A 19,380-nucleotide genomic window follows, 5' to 3' on the forward strand; every position below is an offset into this window, starting at 1 on the left:
TCATTCCAAATTGTTAAATGATTTCAAAATCAAGGACCAAGGGTTGATTGCAAAGAGTAATCCAACATAATTTCACAAAAATTTCCATTTTTTTAAAAAGGGAATCACATTCCAATTTTTCTTCCCCAAGAAAATGTCTCACAATTACAAAGTAGAAAAACAGCCGGTCACAAATGCAAAGATTATAATTTAACTATATGAAATAATTCCTAGATTATCAATTCAATATATTTCATAAGACAGCTGCTAAAGTTTAAAAAAACTTTTTGAAGTATTGCTTTCCATGCTTGAACTAGAGAATGTTGTAATGACATCAATAAAACTCATACACATGTAATGCTTGCATAATGAAGTGAAGAAGAACCCTGATAGCAGTATCCTTGTTGAAATCATTTACTTCATCTAGCAGTGCCTGTTTGGAACCTATGATTAAAACCAAAAAAACCACTCTTCCTAGAGGCTGAATCCTCTAGAATGCAATTTCAGTGTTTGTCCAAAATACGGGGTCAGGCCTTTTCAGAGTTTTTGTTTTTTGCTCTGTTTTGAAACCCCTGAGACTCCATCTGTTTCCAAAGCTTTCTCTTTTAAGTTAATTTCACTAAATCCATTTGCTGTCCCATTTTGTTCTTCTGTAATTTCTTCATTTGCAGGGGAAGCAGATTCTCCTTTTTCTAATTTTTGCTGCATTTCACGGAGCTTGGTAACAGCTTTATCTATTGACATTATGCTAATAAGATTAAAGTCATGCATGCTGACTAAATGAAGCATGAAGTTTCGACATAAATTCTTCTTAATGATTTTCTGTCCATAATTTTCTACAAACAGCATACAGGCATGATTCATTTGATTGTCAGCAATAAACCTGTATAATGAAAAAAACACAAGACATTAACTGTGATGCCATACATTTATATCAAATGCAATAGTCACAACCATTACAGAACAGTAAGCAAATATCCAAGTCTAGTAAGTGATGATTTAACAAGTACCAAAACTATAGTGAAACTGAGATTCTATCACTTGAATGAGCTTATTATTTTAGAAATTTAAAGAGATTTAATCTAACCTGAGCTTATTAGCCAGATGCCCTTAGAATGCTGTTGTTGTTGGGTACTGTCAAGGTAATTCCAACTGATAGTGACCCCATGGGAGAGAGTAAAACTGCTCCATAGGGTTTTCTTGGCTGTAATCTTTATGGAAGCAGATTGCCAGGTCTTTGTCCCGCAGAGCTCCTGGGTGAGTTTGAATCACCAACCTTTCAGTTAGCAGCCAAGCATTTTATCACTGTGCTACCACCAGGGCTCCTTGCCATTGGAATAGTAGATATAATGTTTTTCCTAATGGAATTATAAACAGCAATCTTAAAAGTATAAAATATTTAATCCTGCCACCACCACTTCCATTAACTCTATATACACATGAACAGTTCCCTTTTATTCTCTCCTTTGTTCTTGCCATACTTTCCTATTAAAGCAGCAGTGCTTCTCTACATATTCAATTCATGGCAAACATTTGAAAAAACAGAAATATCACACCACATGATGCTATAGTGTAGTTGTTTTAGTGGAAAGCCAGTGGGATGTGGATGAATAAAACTTTGAGAACCAAGTGAAACCAAACCAAATCTAATTCATTTACCTAACTGTCACTATATATAGAACCCCAATCGTTACTATGCAACAGATTTGGATCAAGGAACAAAAACAGAACTGAATAAAGTAATCTGACTAAAATTACATCTTAAAACTGGCATTCAGAATAGGACAGAGGTTAGGCAAACTTTTTCTGTAAAAGGTTAGACAGGAAAAATTTTAGGCTGTGTAGGCCACACATTATCTCTGACGTTTTAAAAACAACCCTTTAAAAATGTAAAAACATTCTTGGCTCAAAGACAGTATAAAAACAAGTTATGGGCCATGCACCCAGACACCTGGACTAAAACTTACACACCAACTCCTCTTCACTCCTCAACAGTAAAGAAACAAAAGTAACCTTCTCATTTACCTCAATGATCTATAAATGAAAAAACCCTGGATACCTGTACTACAGAAGAAAACGTTAAGTGACATTTCAAATAAAGAAAGTAGGTTAAAAAAAAAAACCAAACCCGCCCCATTGCCATGAAGTCGATTCCGACTCATAGTGACCCCGACTGGGTTTTCAAAGCAGTATATCTTTACAGAGGTACATTGCCAAGTCTTCCTTCTGTGGAATGGCTGGTGGGTTTGAACTGTCCAACCTTCTGGCTAACAGTCAAATGCCTTGGGCAAGAAACATGTATATTGACAGGTAAATAGTTCACACAGGGAAGAAACCACAAAGTCAGGCAGGTAAACGTAGAATTTTTCTACTTTGAAAAAATAGCAAAGGAGAAATCAGAAAGGCCACTTATATTTTTTTCTGGTAATCAAGCAACTCTAAAACATTGTGGTGATAACTGTGATAAGTAGTTTTAAGGATTTCCAGACATGTTGCATACAGCTTATTATTTTAATATGCCCTGGAATGAAAATTAGGTAAAGGCATCTTAATCTAATGAGCTTTCAGAAGTTATTCTGCCTTTATTATTAAGTATTTATTATTAAGTAACAATAAATGAAAACATTTTTAATGTAAACACTGAAAGAAACCTGAGGCCTGTTTTACAGAAATTAAAAATAAAACTCTATTCTTAGATAGAATAGTACATATTCTTTGAATATCACCAATATCCTACCAATATGCAGTAGAATGCATTATCACCATTATGCAGTAGAACACACTTTGGGCTAAGATAAGATTTGGGAACATGCATGTAAATTAATGGAATTTTTGGTAAGATTCTGACAAATTTATACAATGTGAAGCAGCAAGAGTATACAAGTAAACAGAGTATTTAAATTAATTTAGAAATACCCTACCCATGCTTCATGACATGGAGATTCCATAATTTCATCACTTCTTTCTCTCCTTCATTAACATCAGAAAATTCTTCAATTTGCTTTAAAAAAAAAAAAGCAAAACCTATTAAATGCATAATGACTTTAACTAGTATTTCTAAGGAAAAAAATGTGATAATGTAAAAAGAATGTTCTGCAAGTAAAACTACTACAATTTCTTTATATAAAAGGCAACATTTCTTAAAATGAACTTAACTTAGGAAATAGTTTCCTATAAATATACAGTCTTGTGCTGCATAACATCCATTTGGGCAATGTGTGACTGCATATACATCTGTGGTCCCAACCCCCATAAAGCCTATTATATATTAAAACTTTGAGGTACATACAATGGTTTATAATAATAAACAGGTTCTACTTTACAACCTGCATCAAAACATTATTATTTTTATTACTGCCAGGTTAAAGATGTTTTGTGTATCTGGAAGTGTTTGATGCATAAAAATGTTTATTATACATTAAGGCAAGCATCTAACTGATGTTAGATACTAACTGTTCTGACTTAACATACAAATTCGACTTACAGACAGACCTAGGAACAAAACTGGTTCATAATCCAGGAAATGGCTGTAAATAACAGGGTGTTTATGCAATGTCCAAATCACATAATGTCCTACTATGTGATGCATAACTATATATATGAAAATACATAATTCAAAGTCACACTAAGAAAATCTTTCTTTCCTTTAGTTGATTACCTTTTAAATGGCACAATTACAAAAATGTATGGGTTCTTGAATTCCTTAATTTAGGAAAAGCTATTTTAAGTCAAAAGTCTAATTCCCATTAAACTGCTAACAGTTTTCAACAAAATTCATTTAATCATAAAATCCTACGATCATTGCTAGTAATGATAGTAATAATTACTGTAATAGTTTTTTCTCTTAGCCATTCAGGATCTTTTTCATCTTCACTATCTACTTCCATTTCTTGTGGACGGAGCGGTAAGCAGGTATCACTATGGAAATACAGGCGATTGTGTCCACTACTGTATGTTCGTTGCTGTTCTACTTCTCCATCTTCAGATTCAAGAAATTCAGACATGCTTGCTTTTGTTCGTTTTGGCCTAGTGAAAAGAAAGAAACTTTGATGTAATGTGGTATCTATATCATGTATACATGTGAATTGAGAGTTACAAAAATATGACAGTATTACCATTTCATAAAACCAACCAAAAATCAATTCTATTTGAGGCAACTCTGGGGGTAAATAAAGTTATAATAAAGATTATTTTCTTTCTGTACATAATGGGAAGCAGTACTATTATATAATCAATTTAAACACCAAAGTATTAAATTTGTCTTTCTGGGTTTGAAAAATAAACCTAGAAAACAGAACATCATTAAGAAAAAAAAAAAAAGGAAGAAGGGCTAGTTAAATCACAGGAAAATATGCTTATAGTCCTCTATTATCTCAAAAATGTGTATCCTAACACATTTAAGTATATTCACAAAGCAGAAAAACCATGACTAATTATAGATAGGTGTATTTTTTCTAGTTTTACAATAATAGATTCCTTTTTGTAACTTTAATCTCAGTAGTCAAGCTGCTGCCCTGAATGTACCACTGTGATTATAAAGCCTAACAGAAGGAAAACGAGTCCCAGAAACAGCCTAGATGGGTCCTATCATGCAGAATACTAAGTGCTGCAGCAGGCTGCTTTGTATTTCACACTAACCAAGTGAAGTCCATCCTTTTGCAGGTTCCTACCTAGGTATATATACAGCAGCTTCCACTGGGAGGAGTCATTAATTACACTAACCAATGTAGCAGTAGTGACATCAGCAGTTAAAACAAAGGGAAAAGCTGTAAGGAGGTGAGAAAGCACTTTTGGAAATAAGAATTAGGCAGGGTGACAAAGCATTAAACCACCCCCAGAGAGCCAGAAATGAAAGAATACTGCGCTGGTGATGTCTACCTAAATAGTGCCAATGTTTGGCTCCCTTCTGGTTCTTCCAGCGTCAACAGTCAGAATGAACTGTTGTTTTATGGCCTTTTTCACCCACCTGCATACAAGTATATGTGTGATAGGAGTTCTCTTTACTGGTCCATTTCGACTAAAGGCAAATCCAGGCTGGCGATGAATATCCTGAGGATTTCCCGCATAGGAGCCATCATAACACTCATTGATAGAAACATCTATCCTAGCACCTTTTGGATGATACTGTAACAAAAATGGCAAGGTGTTTAGGAAAAGAAACAATCATCCTACTCTAAATGCCTATTCTTCCAATTTAGTTAATTAAGAAGTATTTGTGGATTCCTAAGTTTGAAGCTTGAAACGGGCCGGGTACAGCAGCATGATGAATACAAAAGAGACCTAGGACCAAATACCCGTTTGAAATACTAACTGTGCCATTTATTAGCCTGGTGACTTTATGTAAATTATTTCTTGCACAATCAAGAATGAGGGGGAAAAAAAAAAAAAACTCACTGCCTCTGAGTCGAATCCAACTCATAGCGACCCCTCCTTGGGTTTCCCAGGCAGTATCTCTACAGAAGTAGATTGCCCAACCTTCCTTCCAAGGAGTGGCTGGTGGGTTTGAACTGCCAGCCTCCTGGTTAGCCGTCACTGCTATCCAGGCACTATGCCACCAGAGCTCCCAGAATGAGGAAAATACCATGTAATTCAAAAAGACTGTGTGAGGATAATGTGACTCAATATATGTGCAGTAGTCAAAGGTTAATTATTATCTCAAATACAAGAATTTTTCTACAAGAAAAATTTTGTTACTTTTTCACAAAGGATAACATTTTTAAGTCAGGTTATCTTATATTTATTGTATTATATTTTAATAGTAAGAAAAAAGTGAGAAGTTACTCACAACGTAATTGAAAATAAATCTGCTATGGCAGAGTTTAAGATGCTTGAGTAAACTATAAAGTTTGCGGCAGTTCAGAGTGCACCAAGGACAATGCAGATCATCTCTTGCTTCGGTTTGCTGTCTTGTATTGTTATTATAAAGGAACTGAACAGGGCAAAAAAAAAAAAAAAAAATCAGCAAATTCCCAACTTTCACATCTCAAAATACATTTCAATCTCTAAAAGGAATTTAAAAGAAAATCTAAAAGGAAAATTAAGTTGGAGATTATCTTTTTATTTAATATGCCAAAATATTTCACATAACATACAAAATCATTATTTTCATGATTATGTAAAAAGAATCAGCTATGTTTACCTGATAAAATATTCTTAATTTCTGTCGGTTTTCATTTGAAGTATCTTTTTCCTTTCTTGTTTGCAGATCTGTAGTCAGTGATTCTTTAACAGCTGAAAATATATACTTTTGTATTTAATGAAAATGTTTGCTTCTATAGTTAAATAATATATCCCACCAAAACTACTAAACACAAAAGGTTTCACAGAATTCTAATTGTGCTATTTAACCCAATTATTGTTCTCATCGTAACTGAAGATCACAGAAACAACTCCTTAATCAGCACTCTTAATTAAATGTTACTATCTTTATTGGCAGGACCTTTTTTTTTCCCCCCCTTTAAAAACCATCTCCTTTGTCCGAATCCATTATAAGAGTAACCCAAGTAATTATATATGGTCACTATACTAAGTATTAAGCATTTTGAAGGCCAGAATGTGATTTTGGTTGGTCTTTGTATTCCTGACATCAACAATGAGCAGGCACCCACTAAGTGTTGATCTAACAGGAATTAAGTAAAAACTGATTGCATGAAAATAACTCCAAATCCAAAAGATAATCACTGAAAATAATTTTGGCATATTTCCTTTCAGACCTAAGAAAAAATGGTTTTACTGACATAACTCTTTCATATGTACAATTAAGTATAAAACTTTTCTTAGCATATCATAAATAATTTTTTCATTGGACCAATTCTTTGCAATTCTTACGTCTATTTGAATGGTTCCAGAGTATTCTGAGACATGCTAGAACTATAATTTACTTGGGAAATCTTTTCCCTGACATGGCCACTGTTTTATATCTCTTTAATCTCACCTAAATTTAAAGTTTCCTGCATACAATGAATGGATATGAACGGTCAACGTCAAAGACAACTGTCTTAAGCCTTCTGCCTTCTTTAAACAGACTTTGATAAAAACAGCTTAGATGCTCTCAGGTCAAGGACAATGTTCCTTATCAGGCAGATTCAAAATGACTGAAACACTGCAACTAGGGCCTTAACTCACGAGAGAATCTTCCTCTTAAAAAACATAGCATTTACTATAAAAATTACTGAATAAAATTTAGATTATAATGATTCTCTTCTAGCCCTGAAATTTAAAAAATACTCTAGAATATGGAATTCAGTGCTACCAACATATATAATTTTGTACATGAATTACTAAATAGTTCCAAAACTCGTTTTAGCAATTCAAAAACCTAAAAGTTCGGAAAACCAAGCATTTGTAGTAAGTGTGTGGCAAATTTATTTAGTGGAAAAATCTGTCCTAAATTAATATGAAACTACTTATAGACTCTACTTGGAAGTGTTATATATGGCATATATACAGTCATGTATTGCATAAAGTCCATGATAACCAAAAACAACCAAAACCACTGCCATCAAATCGATTCCAACTCATACAGACCAGATCTGCACTGACTTCGCAAGGCAGTAAATCTTTACAGAAATAGATTGCCCCATCTTCTTCCATGGAGTAGCTGAAGGGTTTGAACCACCAACCTTCTAGTTAGCAGTCAAATGCCTTAGGTACCATACCACCAGAGCTCCTTGGACATAGTGCAAGGACCGTATTATATACAGGCGGTTCCTGGATTATGAACAAGTTCTCTTCCTAAATCCATCTGAAAGTTGAATTTGTACGTAAGTTGGAATAGTTAGGCACGATTTGTATCTAATGTTAGTAAAATGTTCTCTGAGTATATAGTGTACCTTTCTATGCATAGAAAACATTACAGAAACAATTCCAGATACATTAAAACATCTTTAACATAGCCCTGCAATAGGAGACTTGGAAGAGGTGTTAGTGAGCCCCGATGCAGGAGCCTGGATTATTGCCATTACGGTGAAAAGCCAACAACATATTCAAAGCAATGCAGTCAGCCCCCATAGTTAAGGTAGGCACCGCTGTTTCCAACTCAGCCAGGCAAGAGATTTCATTGTCATGCAGTGTACACTGCCCTTGTTTTCTAGGAGGGAGATTAAGTCTCTAATGGTGTTGACAAAGAGATTTTCCCGTTCGGTTACTATTCTGGGCCAGCCACATTCAGGTCCATTCCAGTTTGGTTTTCCTGGCCATGACAGAACTGGGAAAAATCAGTTTAAAGCCCTGGTTATTATGAACCACTGTACGTACCTCAAATTTGTAATATATTGGGCTTTATGGGGGTTGGGACCACAGCTGTCTATGTGATTAGGATGCTGCCTGAACAGACGCATGACTGTATACTGTTGTTGTTGTTGTTATTATGTGCCATCAAGTAGGACATGACTCATAGTGACCCCTCCTTGGGTTTCTGAGGTGGTATCACTACGGAAGTAGTAGACTGCCCAACCTTCCTTCCGAGGAGTGGCTGATGGGTTTAAACCGCCAGCCTTCTGGTTAGCAGCCAAGTGCCTTAGGCACTATGCTACCAGAGCTCCTGACTGTATATTATATACCGGAAATAAAACCAAAACTGTCATTGAGTCAATTCGACTCACAGTGACCCCTACTTGGGTTTCTGAGGCAGTATCTCTACAGAAGTAGATTGCCCATTCTTTCTTCCAAGGAATGGCTGGTGGGTTTGAACAGCCAGCCTTCTGGTTAGCAGTCAAATGCTTTAGGCACTAGGCCACCATAGCATATTATATTTCTAAAGAAAATTAGATACTGCCACACACATTAACACAAAGGTTTAGAATACAGGATTTATCAATCAGGACTTCAACACAAAACTTAACATTTAATATACAAGAACCCTAATTTACTCATAGTTTTGTTTAATAAGTCAAATACTACTTCCTAAAAAATAATTACATGAAGAAAAAGACTGACATAAATATACTAATTCTGCAAACTTTTACTTTGTTAGAAAGATGTTTACTTACCAATAGTTTGAGTAGGTTTAACTGAACCAGGCTTGTTTTCTTGATGTAGACTCTCTGAGTTTCTAGTAGCAAGAGGCTTAGCAATAGGAGCTGTGGATTTATCATTGGTCTCTCCTGTCCAACGAAGAGTGAACTGCAACGTAGGTCCCTGAGAAAATGTTTCAAATGGAGGCAGCCTCTAAAAAAGAAAAAAACATGAAAAAAAAATGAAGATTCATATAATAAAGTGCAATTATACCAATAAATAAATATATATATATATCCATTATGGTAACTGAAATCAAGACTTTCTTTGAAAACCCAAATGCCTACAGTGATGGCTAGGTAAGTTAAATAAATATATGGAGTAGCAGACACTGCAGAACTAGAGAATTCAGGCTATCTAAAAGAGACAGCCACTTATTAGCAATAGCTAAATTATTGTCATATGTAAATATTGGCCTAATACAGCTAAATTTTCAGATTTTTCATAAGCCAGAAGTCCAACTTTACATGGGAAATCTTTCAATTTTAAAATGTGGGCAGTCAACTCACAAAGTCTTTGAAAAATCTGTGGTATACAAAACCTGCCAGTTTGCAACCTCTGTTTTTCAGTGACCGACTTTTTTTTTTTTTTTTTCGCAAAGCGAACACTTTTGGAAATTAGTACTTTTCCTTGATTTCTCCTAGCTGCATTGACTATGACTATTATTCTTCTTTGGTTTTGGGACACTGAACTATCCCTTGCTTTCTTCCTCTACCTCTTTATAAGACAACTCTTCTCTTGGTCCCAATTCCTAAACCATTAGCCATCTGCCACAATCTCTTACTTATCCTCTTCAAGTTCTGTCTTGGGCTGAGGATTCCAAATTGGTTCCCCATTCTTTATAATTTAGCTCTAAACCTATTATCTGCAATTGTTTCTTAGACATTGTCACCTGGACCCAAATATATTTAGCGCTGATTCCACAGTCTTTTCTTCTAAAATAGACTTTTCTTTCCAGGTGCATTTATTTTTGTTCTTGGCATTATTATTCTACTAGTAACCTTAAACTAAACTAAGACAATTGGAATCACAGTTTGACCCTTATTCTTTTTTTATTTCTCATCACCAAGTCTTTTCTGAAATGTCTGTCATTTCTTCCTCTCCTTTCAATAATCACAGCAATGGTATAGATCCTTATTGCCTTATGAGTATAGTATTTCAGCTGCTCTCCCTGCTTTTCAGCACTTGTACTTCCGCCATGGGTTTCCGAGGCGGTATCACTACAGAAGTAGATGGCCCAACCTTCCTTCCGAGGAGTGGCTGGTGGGTTTGACCAAATAATCTTCTCATAGACTGCTTTCATGTTATTCTTTTCACTGACACCTTCAATGGTCGTTTGATGTTTTTCTTTTTTTAATAAAAGCCATACAAGACTAAACTACATCTTTATTACAAATAATCCTTTTGAAATTACAAGTTTAGACAAGAAGAAGGTAAATATGTGATCATGTAAACAAAAGGTTTTGACACAGCAAGTCCATACCCAGGAATCTAGCTTATAAAAACTATTTACAATGTAGAAATATACACATACAAATCTATTTACTACAGTATTTTTACAAATGTAAAAACATTAAAATAACCTAACTATCCATTAAAATGGGGTTGGGTAAGTAAATTATGGGACATTCACTTAAAAAGAATACCATTTAAAAAAAAAAAAAAAAAAACACCTCACTTCCATCAAGTCGTTTCCAACTCATAGCGAACACTCCTTGGGTTTCCGAGGCAGTATCTCTAAGGAAGTAGACTGCTCAGTCTTCCTTCCAAGGAGTGGCTGGTCGGTTTGAACTGCCAGCCTTCTGGTTAGCAGTCAAATGCCACCAGAGCTCCCAAAAGAATACCACAGAGCTTTTAAAAAGAACTAAATCTGTATGTCCTGAGTTGGAAGGATAGCCATTTAATTATGCTGCAAAAATTTATTTTAAAATCTCTCTATATAATAATCCTTATTTTCTCATAAACTTTTCATACTTTAAATAAGAAATTAAAGCTAAAAGATTTATAAATTCCTATAGTCAATTCAAACACTGTAACAAAAAAAAAAAAAACACCAAACACAGTGCCGTGGAGTTGGATGAGACTCATAGCAACCCTTCCTGGGGTTTCCAAGGCAGTATCACTACGGAAGTAGATTGCCCAATCTTCCTTCCAATCAAACACTATAGGATAAGTATAAAGAAATAAAAATTATTTGAAATCCCATCACCCAGAGAAGTCATATTAATTTTATAAAAATGGAGTGATGAATACTAACATGTAAAAATTAAGTATCATGGAAATGTTCTTTTCCAAGTATCATCATCATACTTTTTAAGGGCTGTTTAGAGTTAAGTTATCCTACCACCTTTATCCTAAATTCTAGATATACATGCAACTATTTCAAGATATATATCAGTGTTCTTCTTGTTTATTCCTATGCTTATACCATAGTTTAAATTCTTTTAGCTTGTATTTTACCAACTGGTTAAGTAAAGGCTCTCAGTATTACTTCTCTACAACTTTACTAAGTATTATATTTATTCTTCTTAGGTTAAGTTGAAACTAATTTTAAGACTTAAAGAAATCCTTTTGGGGGTTTTGTTTGTTCAGTACACTGAGTTGGAAAATTTAGAAGTAACTGACATCTTTATTTTCTTGAGTCTTCCTATCAAAAAAAAAAAAATATGTATGCCTATTTATTCTCTTAGTTCTCTTGGCAGAGTTATTTTAGGTATGCTTCATCTAAATTCTGCAGATTTCTTGATAAATTTATTACTAGTCATCGCACGTTACCTGCTGCTATGACCAGGACTTAAAATAGTAGCAGTAAACATTTATTGAGCACTTATGTTATGCCAGGCACAGTGCTAAGCCTATTTTATTATCTCATTTAACTCATCAATTCTATGCCTCATTTTACAGATGAGAAAACTAAGACATAAAGTTAGTAATTTGTCAAAACACCACATAACCCCCCCAAAAAAAAAAAACACCACATAACCAGGAAGTAATGGAGCCAGGACTTGAACTCAGTCTGGCTCCAAATGTACTGAGTAGATTATTTTTACTTATGTTTTTCAAAGTACAGAAATGAAAGACTCTTTACTTCCACATAAATTTTCATTTGACAAAGAAAATATCAATGAAAAATGGGAGTCCATGATTATAACATGCTTATTAACCTTCTAAGTAGTCCATACCTTCCCATCAAGAATAGTTTCCCATGTTGCTCTTTTCTTGCTTATAGGACATTCTTCCATTTCCTGCATGGCTACTTCATATTCCCCATCTAAAAGCTGTAAGCGCCTGTTAGACAAACATACACACTTTATAGTAACCTGTGTATTACTTTATGTACACAAATCTTACATCTTTTTTTACTAAAAAGGCTTTATTAAACCTATAAACTAATTTACATACCCAACAGAATTTTATAATATGCCTATACTCCAGTGCTAACAATAGCAATTTTACTGATTTGCACTAATAACTATATAACTAGAGAATTATTTCATTATTATATGTTCTGGTTATCTAGTGCCACTCTGACGAGAATATACCACAGATGGGATGGCCTTAACAAACTCTCTTACAGTTTGAGAGGCTAGAAGTCCGAGTTCAAAGTGCCAGGCTTTAGGGGCTGGGTGAAAGCCCCTCAACTTTGGGCTTCAGCTCTGCCTCCCACTCCCCAGCCCATTGGAGCTAGAGGCTTTTCTTCACTCAAGACAGCTGGTGGCTGCTGAGAATGACAAGCCCAAGATTGGTAAGTAAAAAGGCACAGTTCCAATGTTACCAAACCACACAGCAAGCCATTAATTCAAGTCCATTGAAAGTCTCAAGGTCGGCAGAGCATGGCAGGCTGCTCAACAGCAACACAGCTACATGCATGGTTCAAGCATGCCATAAGTTAGAGACCATTCCCAAAGCTGTTTCTTATATACGGGAAGCAGACCACATCCCTAAGGCAGCTACTCACCTGCTCACAGTAGATTCCACCATGGAACTGATTATCAGTCTCATCATGGGGAATATTATATCCAGCTGCCCAGCCATTCAACCAGACCCAACTAAGTTGACACACAAACTTAACCACCACATTATAGTTACTCAGCTGTAACTTTACACATTTTAACTGTAATATGCCTAAGGTCTCAAAACCTACTTAAGGTGGTTTTTTTTTTTTGTGATTGGGGTGAAAGTTTAAGAGCAAATTCACTTTCCATACAGCAGTTCACATACACTTTGTCTCATGACATTGACTACAATTTACCCCAATGCAACAGCTCCCCTCCCACTTCCTCCCAATAGTTAACCTCTTCCTTATGTCCATCCCTCCATGCACTCCTGCCCCTGATCTATCTCCCTGTGCATAAATAGCCCTTCTTTCTCCCATGATTGTTCTCTCCAAGGAGTGTATCTACCTCAGGTAAATGTTCAACTAATATGCCTGTCTTTTGTTTGGCTGGAAGTCACAAGTGTGGGTTCAATTCCAGACCTGAAGGGCAGCTAGGGACCGTAGTCTCAGTGGTTCCACCAGGCTCTACTGGGCCAGCAAACCTGGTCCTCATTTCTTTTTCTTTCCCCAAATGATTTTGAATTTTGTCCCACATTGTTCTCCCTCTCTATCCAGATCTCCTACATAGATTCCCCTCCGAGTGGTTGTCAGTGGTAGCCAGACACCATCTAGTTCTTCTGGTCTCATAGTCGTATAGCCTGAGGATAGCATGGTGTACCAGTTGCAAGGACTAATTGTTTCCATGAATCTTTGGCCAAAACCTACTTAAGTTTTAAACATTACGTATAAAGCATCTGTGTAAGCTTTATACTTCAAAAAATGGTATAGTGTTACAATACTTGCCTTGTTGTTGTTGTTAAGTGCCGTCGAGTCGTTTCCGACTCATAGCGACCCCATGCACAGCAGAATGAAACACTGCCTGATCCCGCGCCAGCCCCACAATCCCTGCTATACTTGATCCCATCATCGCAGCCACCGTATCAATCCATCTCGTTGAAGGCCTCCCCCTCTTTCGTCGACCCTCCACCCTATCAAGCATGACATCCTTCTCCAGGGAATGGTCCCTTCTTGCCTTAGGAAACCACTAAGTACTATTCCTGTTATTTTCAACTATTATAAATGTTTGAACTAGAATTCTTTACTACTTATACTTGACCAGTAAACTAACTGATGATTATAATGATGACTTTGATAAATATAAGATCCTAGGGGCACCTGGATCAATAAATATTTCAGGAGTGAAGAAGAAATACCAGTTGAATCCATACATTTATATCCATAATCACACATAATGTATGTACATATGTCTATATATATATATATATATATATATATGGTTTATACTTTCTCCCCCTATGGCTTTAAACACCAATAATCACTACTACCCAAAACACCATTCTTCAACCATGCTCAGTTAATAATGTTAAGTTTCTTTTCATCAGTCTTACGAGAAATGGTTAGGTGATAATAGCTAATATTTATTGAGTACTTACTATGTGCCAGACATTATTCTAAAGATTTTACACAGTTTGTTTAATCTTCCAACAACTCTATGAAGTAGGTACTATTTTTTATAAGAGAACTGAGGCACATCGGAATTAAATCTTGCTTTATTTTCACACAGTAAATGGCCAGAACTTTTAACTGAATCCAGGTAGTCTGCTTCCAAAGTCTGATTAACACCAATGGTTATAAGATTTAAGAACTTTTGTCCTTTATGTTGTTCTATTTGAATTCAGTCTACTACAATAGTATATTAGCAAACCCATTCAGCTATTTTAAAAATCTAATTTGAATTTTATTTGATTAATACATTCATATGCCTCTCACAATTAAAAAGCAATTTCCCTCATACTTTTACCCGGCTATATAATATTTCATTTTATGGCTATACATTTAATAGCAACAGTCCAATTTACTTTCCTACCTGTAATTTATGAGAAGGGCTTTTTTTTGCCCTACAGCCTCATCAACAGTACTTTATCAACCTTTTTGATCTCTGCCAATCTGACAAGTGAAAAAATTGTATCTCACTAGACTTTAACTCAGATGTCTTATCTTTTCAACTGTTCAAGAACCATGTATTTCTTTTCTTACGCATTTGATAAAATCCAACACCTATTCCTCGTTTAAAAAAAAAAAAACTCTCAGCAAAATAGGAATAGAAAGGAAATGCTTCAACATAATACAGGGCATATATGCAAAACCAACAGCCAACATTATTCTCAATGGGAGAGACTGAAACCATTCTCCTTGCAAACAAGAACCAGACAAGGATGCAGTCCATCACCACTTCTATTGCACTGGAAGTCCTAGCCAGGGCAATAAGGCAAGAAAGGGAAATCAATGGATCCAAATTGGTAAGGAGGAAGTCAAACTATCCCTGTTTGCTGATGATATGATCATATATCTAGAAAACCCAAGAGACTCAGCAAAAAAAATGGAACTAACTGAGAGATTTAGCAGATTACTGGGATACAAGATCAACACACAAAAATGAGTTGAATTCCTCTACACCAGCAAAGAGGTTGTTGAAAAGGAAATAAAGAAATCAACACCATTTATAGCTGCTACCAAGAAGATAAACTACTTGGGAATAAATCTCACTAGGGACACAAAAGACCTGTACAAAGAAAACTACAAAACACTACTTCAAGAAACCTTAAGAGATCTACATAAATGGGAGAATATTCCATGCTTGTGGATAGCAAGATCAAACTTTGTGAAAAGTTCAGTACTACCAAAAGCAATCTATACATTCAATGCAATCTCAATCCAGAGCCCATCAACATTCTTTAAGGATATGGAAAAACCAATCATTAATTTTATATGGAAAGGAAAGAGACCTTGGATAAGCAAAGCACTACTGAAGAACAATAACAAAGTAGGAGGTCTCACACTCCCCAATCTCAAAACCTACTATACAGCCACAGTAGTCACAACAGCCTAGTACTGGTACAATAGACACACAGACCAGTGGAAAATAACCGAGAACCCGGAAATAGATCCATCCACCTGTGGTCGGCTGATTTTTGACAAAGGCCTGAAATACATTAAATGAGGAAGAGATGGTCACTTTAAAAAATGTTGGCAAAACTGTCCTTTTGCAGAAAAATGAAACAACATCCTTACCTGACACCATACACAAAAACTAACTCCAAATGGATCAAAGTCTTAAATGTGAAACCTGAAACTATAAAGTTCCTCAAGGAAAAAATAGGGGCAAATTTAGGGGTCCTGATTTATGGCATAAATAGACTTTTAAGCATAACCCAGAATGCACAAAAAGCAGAAGATAAACTAGATGAATGGGATCCTCTAAAAATTAAATTTTTACGTGCTTCAAAAAGCTTCTCCAAAAAAGTACAAAGAGAACCTACAGACTGGGACAAAATATTCGGCAACAAAGTATCTGAACAAGGGCCTTATCTCTCAAACTCTGACATCTCAATATCAAAAAGACAAACAATTCAATTAAAAAATGGGCAGAAGACATGAATAGAGACTTGACCAAAGAGGATATTCTGGCAGCCACAAACACATGAAGAAATGTTCACAATCATTAGCCATTAGAGATACAAATCAAAACAACAATGAGATACCATCTGGCCCCATCACTAACAGCAAAGTTCAACAAAACAGAAATTAACAAATGCTGGTGAGGATGTGAAATGACTGAGACTCTCATACACTGATGGTGGGACTGTAAAATGATACACTTTGGAAAGCAGTATGGCAATGCCTTAAAAAGTTAAATTAGAAATAGCACTTGACACAGCAATCTCATTACTAGGTATATATCCTAATGATGTGAGAGCCAAAACAAGAACAAATATATGCATGTTCACTGCAGCACTATTTATAATACCAAAAAATACAGAAACAACCTAGATGTCTATCAACAGAAGAATGGATAACCAAACTATGGTACATACACACAATGGAATACTATGCAACATTAAAGTATAATGAAGAATCTGCAAAACACCCCATAATGTGGATGAACTTGGAGGACATTATGTGGAGTGAAATAAGTCTATCACAGAAGGACAAATACAGTATTAGTTCATTATTGTAAAAACCCAAGGAAGGTTTATATATGGAAGGAAACTTTCTTTTTTGGTTACCAGGGGTGGGAGTGGAGGAAAGGAAACACAGCAAAACATTTTCTTTAAATAATAAATTAAAAAATAAATGAATGATTCTTCTATATGTAAGCTGGGGCAGGGGAAGCACCATATATTTCTTTTCTTGCAAACTTTCTATGTATATCCTTTGCTCATTCCTTTTTGGGTTGTGGCCTTTTCCTTTTTAATTAGTATGATCTCTCTATATTAGAGGAATAAGACATGTGAATTGAAAGTAATTTTCCCCTGACTTGCCATTTTTATTTTGACTTTCTTTATGGTGGCTTTTTGTTTTCTAAAGAAGTTTTTGTGTTTGTTTGTTTAATATATTTTGCTAAAGCTTTCATATTTTCATATGTGGCTTTTGAATTTAGGAGAGACTTTAATTTAGGGAGATTTTAACCTCTCTGAGATTTTTTGTTGTTGTTGTTATTTGCCGTTGAGTCGGCCCCAACTCACAGCGACCCCTCCTTGGGTTTCCGAGGCAGTATCACTACGGAAGTAGGATTGCCCAACCTCCTTCCGAGGAGTGGCTGGTGGGTTTGAACCGCCAGCCTTCTGGTTAGTAGTCAAGTGCCTTAGGCACTATGCTACCAGGGCTCATGCAATTTTCACACATCTAGTCCTAAGATCTAGATTTTAAATACCATTCCCCTACTAAAAGGAACCAGGATTCCTTAAAGCAATGGCCAATCCCAGAGCAAAAGTAGGAAAAGGTAAGCCTGGAATATTTTACTATTCTAGAAAACAAGAAAATAATAAAAAACAAACAAACAAAAAAGATAAAAGTCAAAAGGACACAGGAGGATTCTTGGATAGCTCCTACTATTTACTTAGCACAATTTGTACCTCAAAATGAGTAACATAAATGAAATATGAAAGAATGAATACAGACTTCATTAATCCATACTGGCACTTTACAAAAAAAAAAAATGTAAGTTCAGGGAAGGAAAGCTCTTCTTCTTTTTTTTTTTTTTAATTTTATTTTTTATTATTTTTTTTTTATTTTTTAATTTTATTTTGATTTGGGTGAAGTGAAGGCTCTTCTTTAACTAATAAATGTGGAAGAAATGACAGAAAGGTACCACTTGGCAAACGTCATAGTAATTATTTAAGCAAGAAACTTCAATAGAATCTAATACCATTAGGTGAAAGATTATCAAGGAAAAAAGGAAGTATGCCCAATTTCAGATATTATCAAAGAGTACATAATAACTACAAAGGGAAATTTTACAATGGAAAAATATGGTAAATACCAATTTAACCAAGTAATCAAACTGTGTGTCTGTGATATTGCACACAAACAGATTATGACCAATTAATTTCTTGCCTAAAATGTTTAAACTGAATGTAATGAGGAAACAATGATATGAGTTCAGATTGAAAGCTGTTCAGCAAAACTACTGGTCTGTACTTAAAAAAAAAAAAAAAAAAGGTCAAAAAGGGTAAATAAAAAGGCTGGGAAACTATTTCACGTTGAAGGAAACTGGACAGATATGACAACAAGCTATAGTTCTCAATGACTGATGGAGAATAGGAGAAACAGCTTATAAAAGGCATTATAAAAATATGAAATATATAAAGTATTTAGTAATGAGGAATAAAACTAAACTTTAACTTTCAAGTGATTTAAAATAGACACACACAAAACAAAAGCAGCAAAATGTTAACACAACTGATCAATCTAGATAATGCTTATTTGGTGTGTTCACCGCAATATTCTTTTAACATTTTTCAAAATAAAAAAGTGGGGGAAATGTCTCCTAGGATTTCTTGCTATTTTTCATTAAATAAAAAAATACATATAGTTCATATGTGGAGAAAGGAAAAAAAATGTACCCCTATCCTGAACATTTACCAATTCTGATGAAGCCCTGTTTTCCCCACTGACCATTATCTTCTAGTACTTGATGATTCTGTTGGCTTACATTCAAATCTTTGACCCACATTCAAGTTTCTGACTATAAAAGATAATCAATATATGGGTTTCTACTGCATTAAGTGATATATTTTAATTCGCAAGGTAGAAGCTGAAATCCACGTCATTATTTCTAACCATCTTTGCTTTCTTTTTAATAGCCTTGTAACTTTCTTTATCTGGTGGCTGATAAGAGATTTACATTAAAATAACTAATACTTTTTAAAGAGTAAATAGGCAATATGGCCTATTTGTTTTTCTTGGCTTTCTCCTATACAGTCATGCATTCATTATATAACATCCATTTAGACAATGTCCAACCACATATATGTCTGTGGTCCCAA

General features: G+C 35.0%; 1 protein-coding gene across 1 annotated transcript in view; it reads right to left on the bottom strand.

Annotated features, from left to right (window-relative positions):
* Positions 1-516: 516 nt before the first annotated feature.
* Positions 517-19,380, bottom strand: part of SUZ12 (SUZ12 polycomb repressive complex 2 subunit) — a 45,995-nt gene continuing 27,131 nt past the window's right edge. The window contains exons 9-16 of the mRNA XM_007937339.2: positions 12,177-12,282; positions 8,970-9,147; positions 6,119-6,210; positions 5,765-5,908; positions 4,946-5,103; positions 3,807-4,005; positions 2,901-2,980; positions 517-862 (exon numbers count right to left, since the gene is read on the bottom strand). Coding sequence (XP_007935530.1) covers positions 517-862; positions 2,901-2,980; positions 3,807-4,005; positions 4,946-5,103; positions 5,765-5,908; positions 6,119-6,210; positions 8,970-9,147; positions 12,177-12,282 — 1,303 coding nt within the window. The remainder of the gene's footprint in view (positions 863-2,900; positions 2,981-3,806; positions 4,006-4,945; positions 5,104-5,764; positions 5,909-6,118; positions 6,211-8,969; positions 9,148-12,176; positions 12,283-19,380) is intronic.

This window comes from Orycteropus afer, unplaced genomic scaffold (assembly GCF_000298275.1).
Source record: "Orycteropus afer afer isolate SDZICR_OR568_19922 unplaced genomic scaffold, OryAfe1.0 scaffold00042, whole genome shotgun sequence".
NCBI lineage: Eukaryota > Metazoa > Chordata > Mammalia > Tubulidentata > Orycteropodidae > Orycteropus > Orycteropus afer.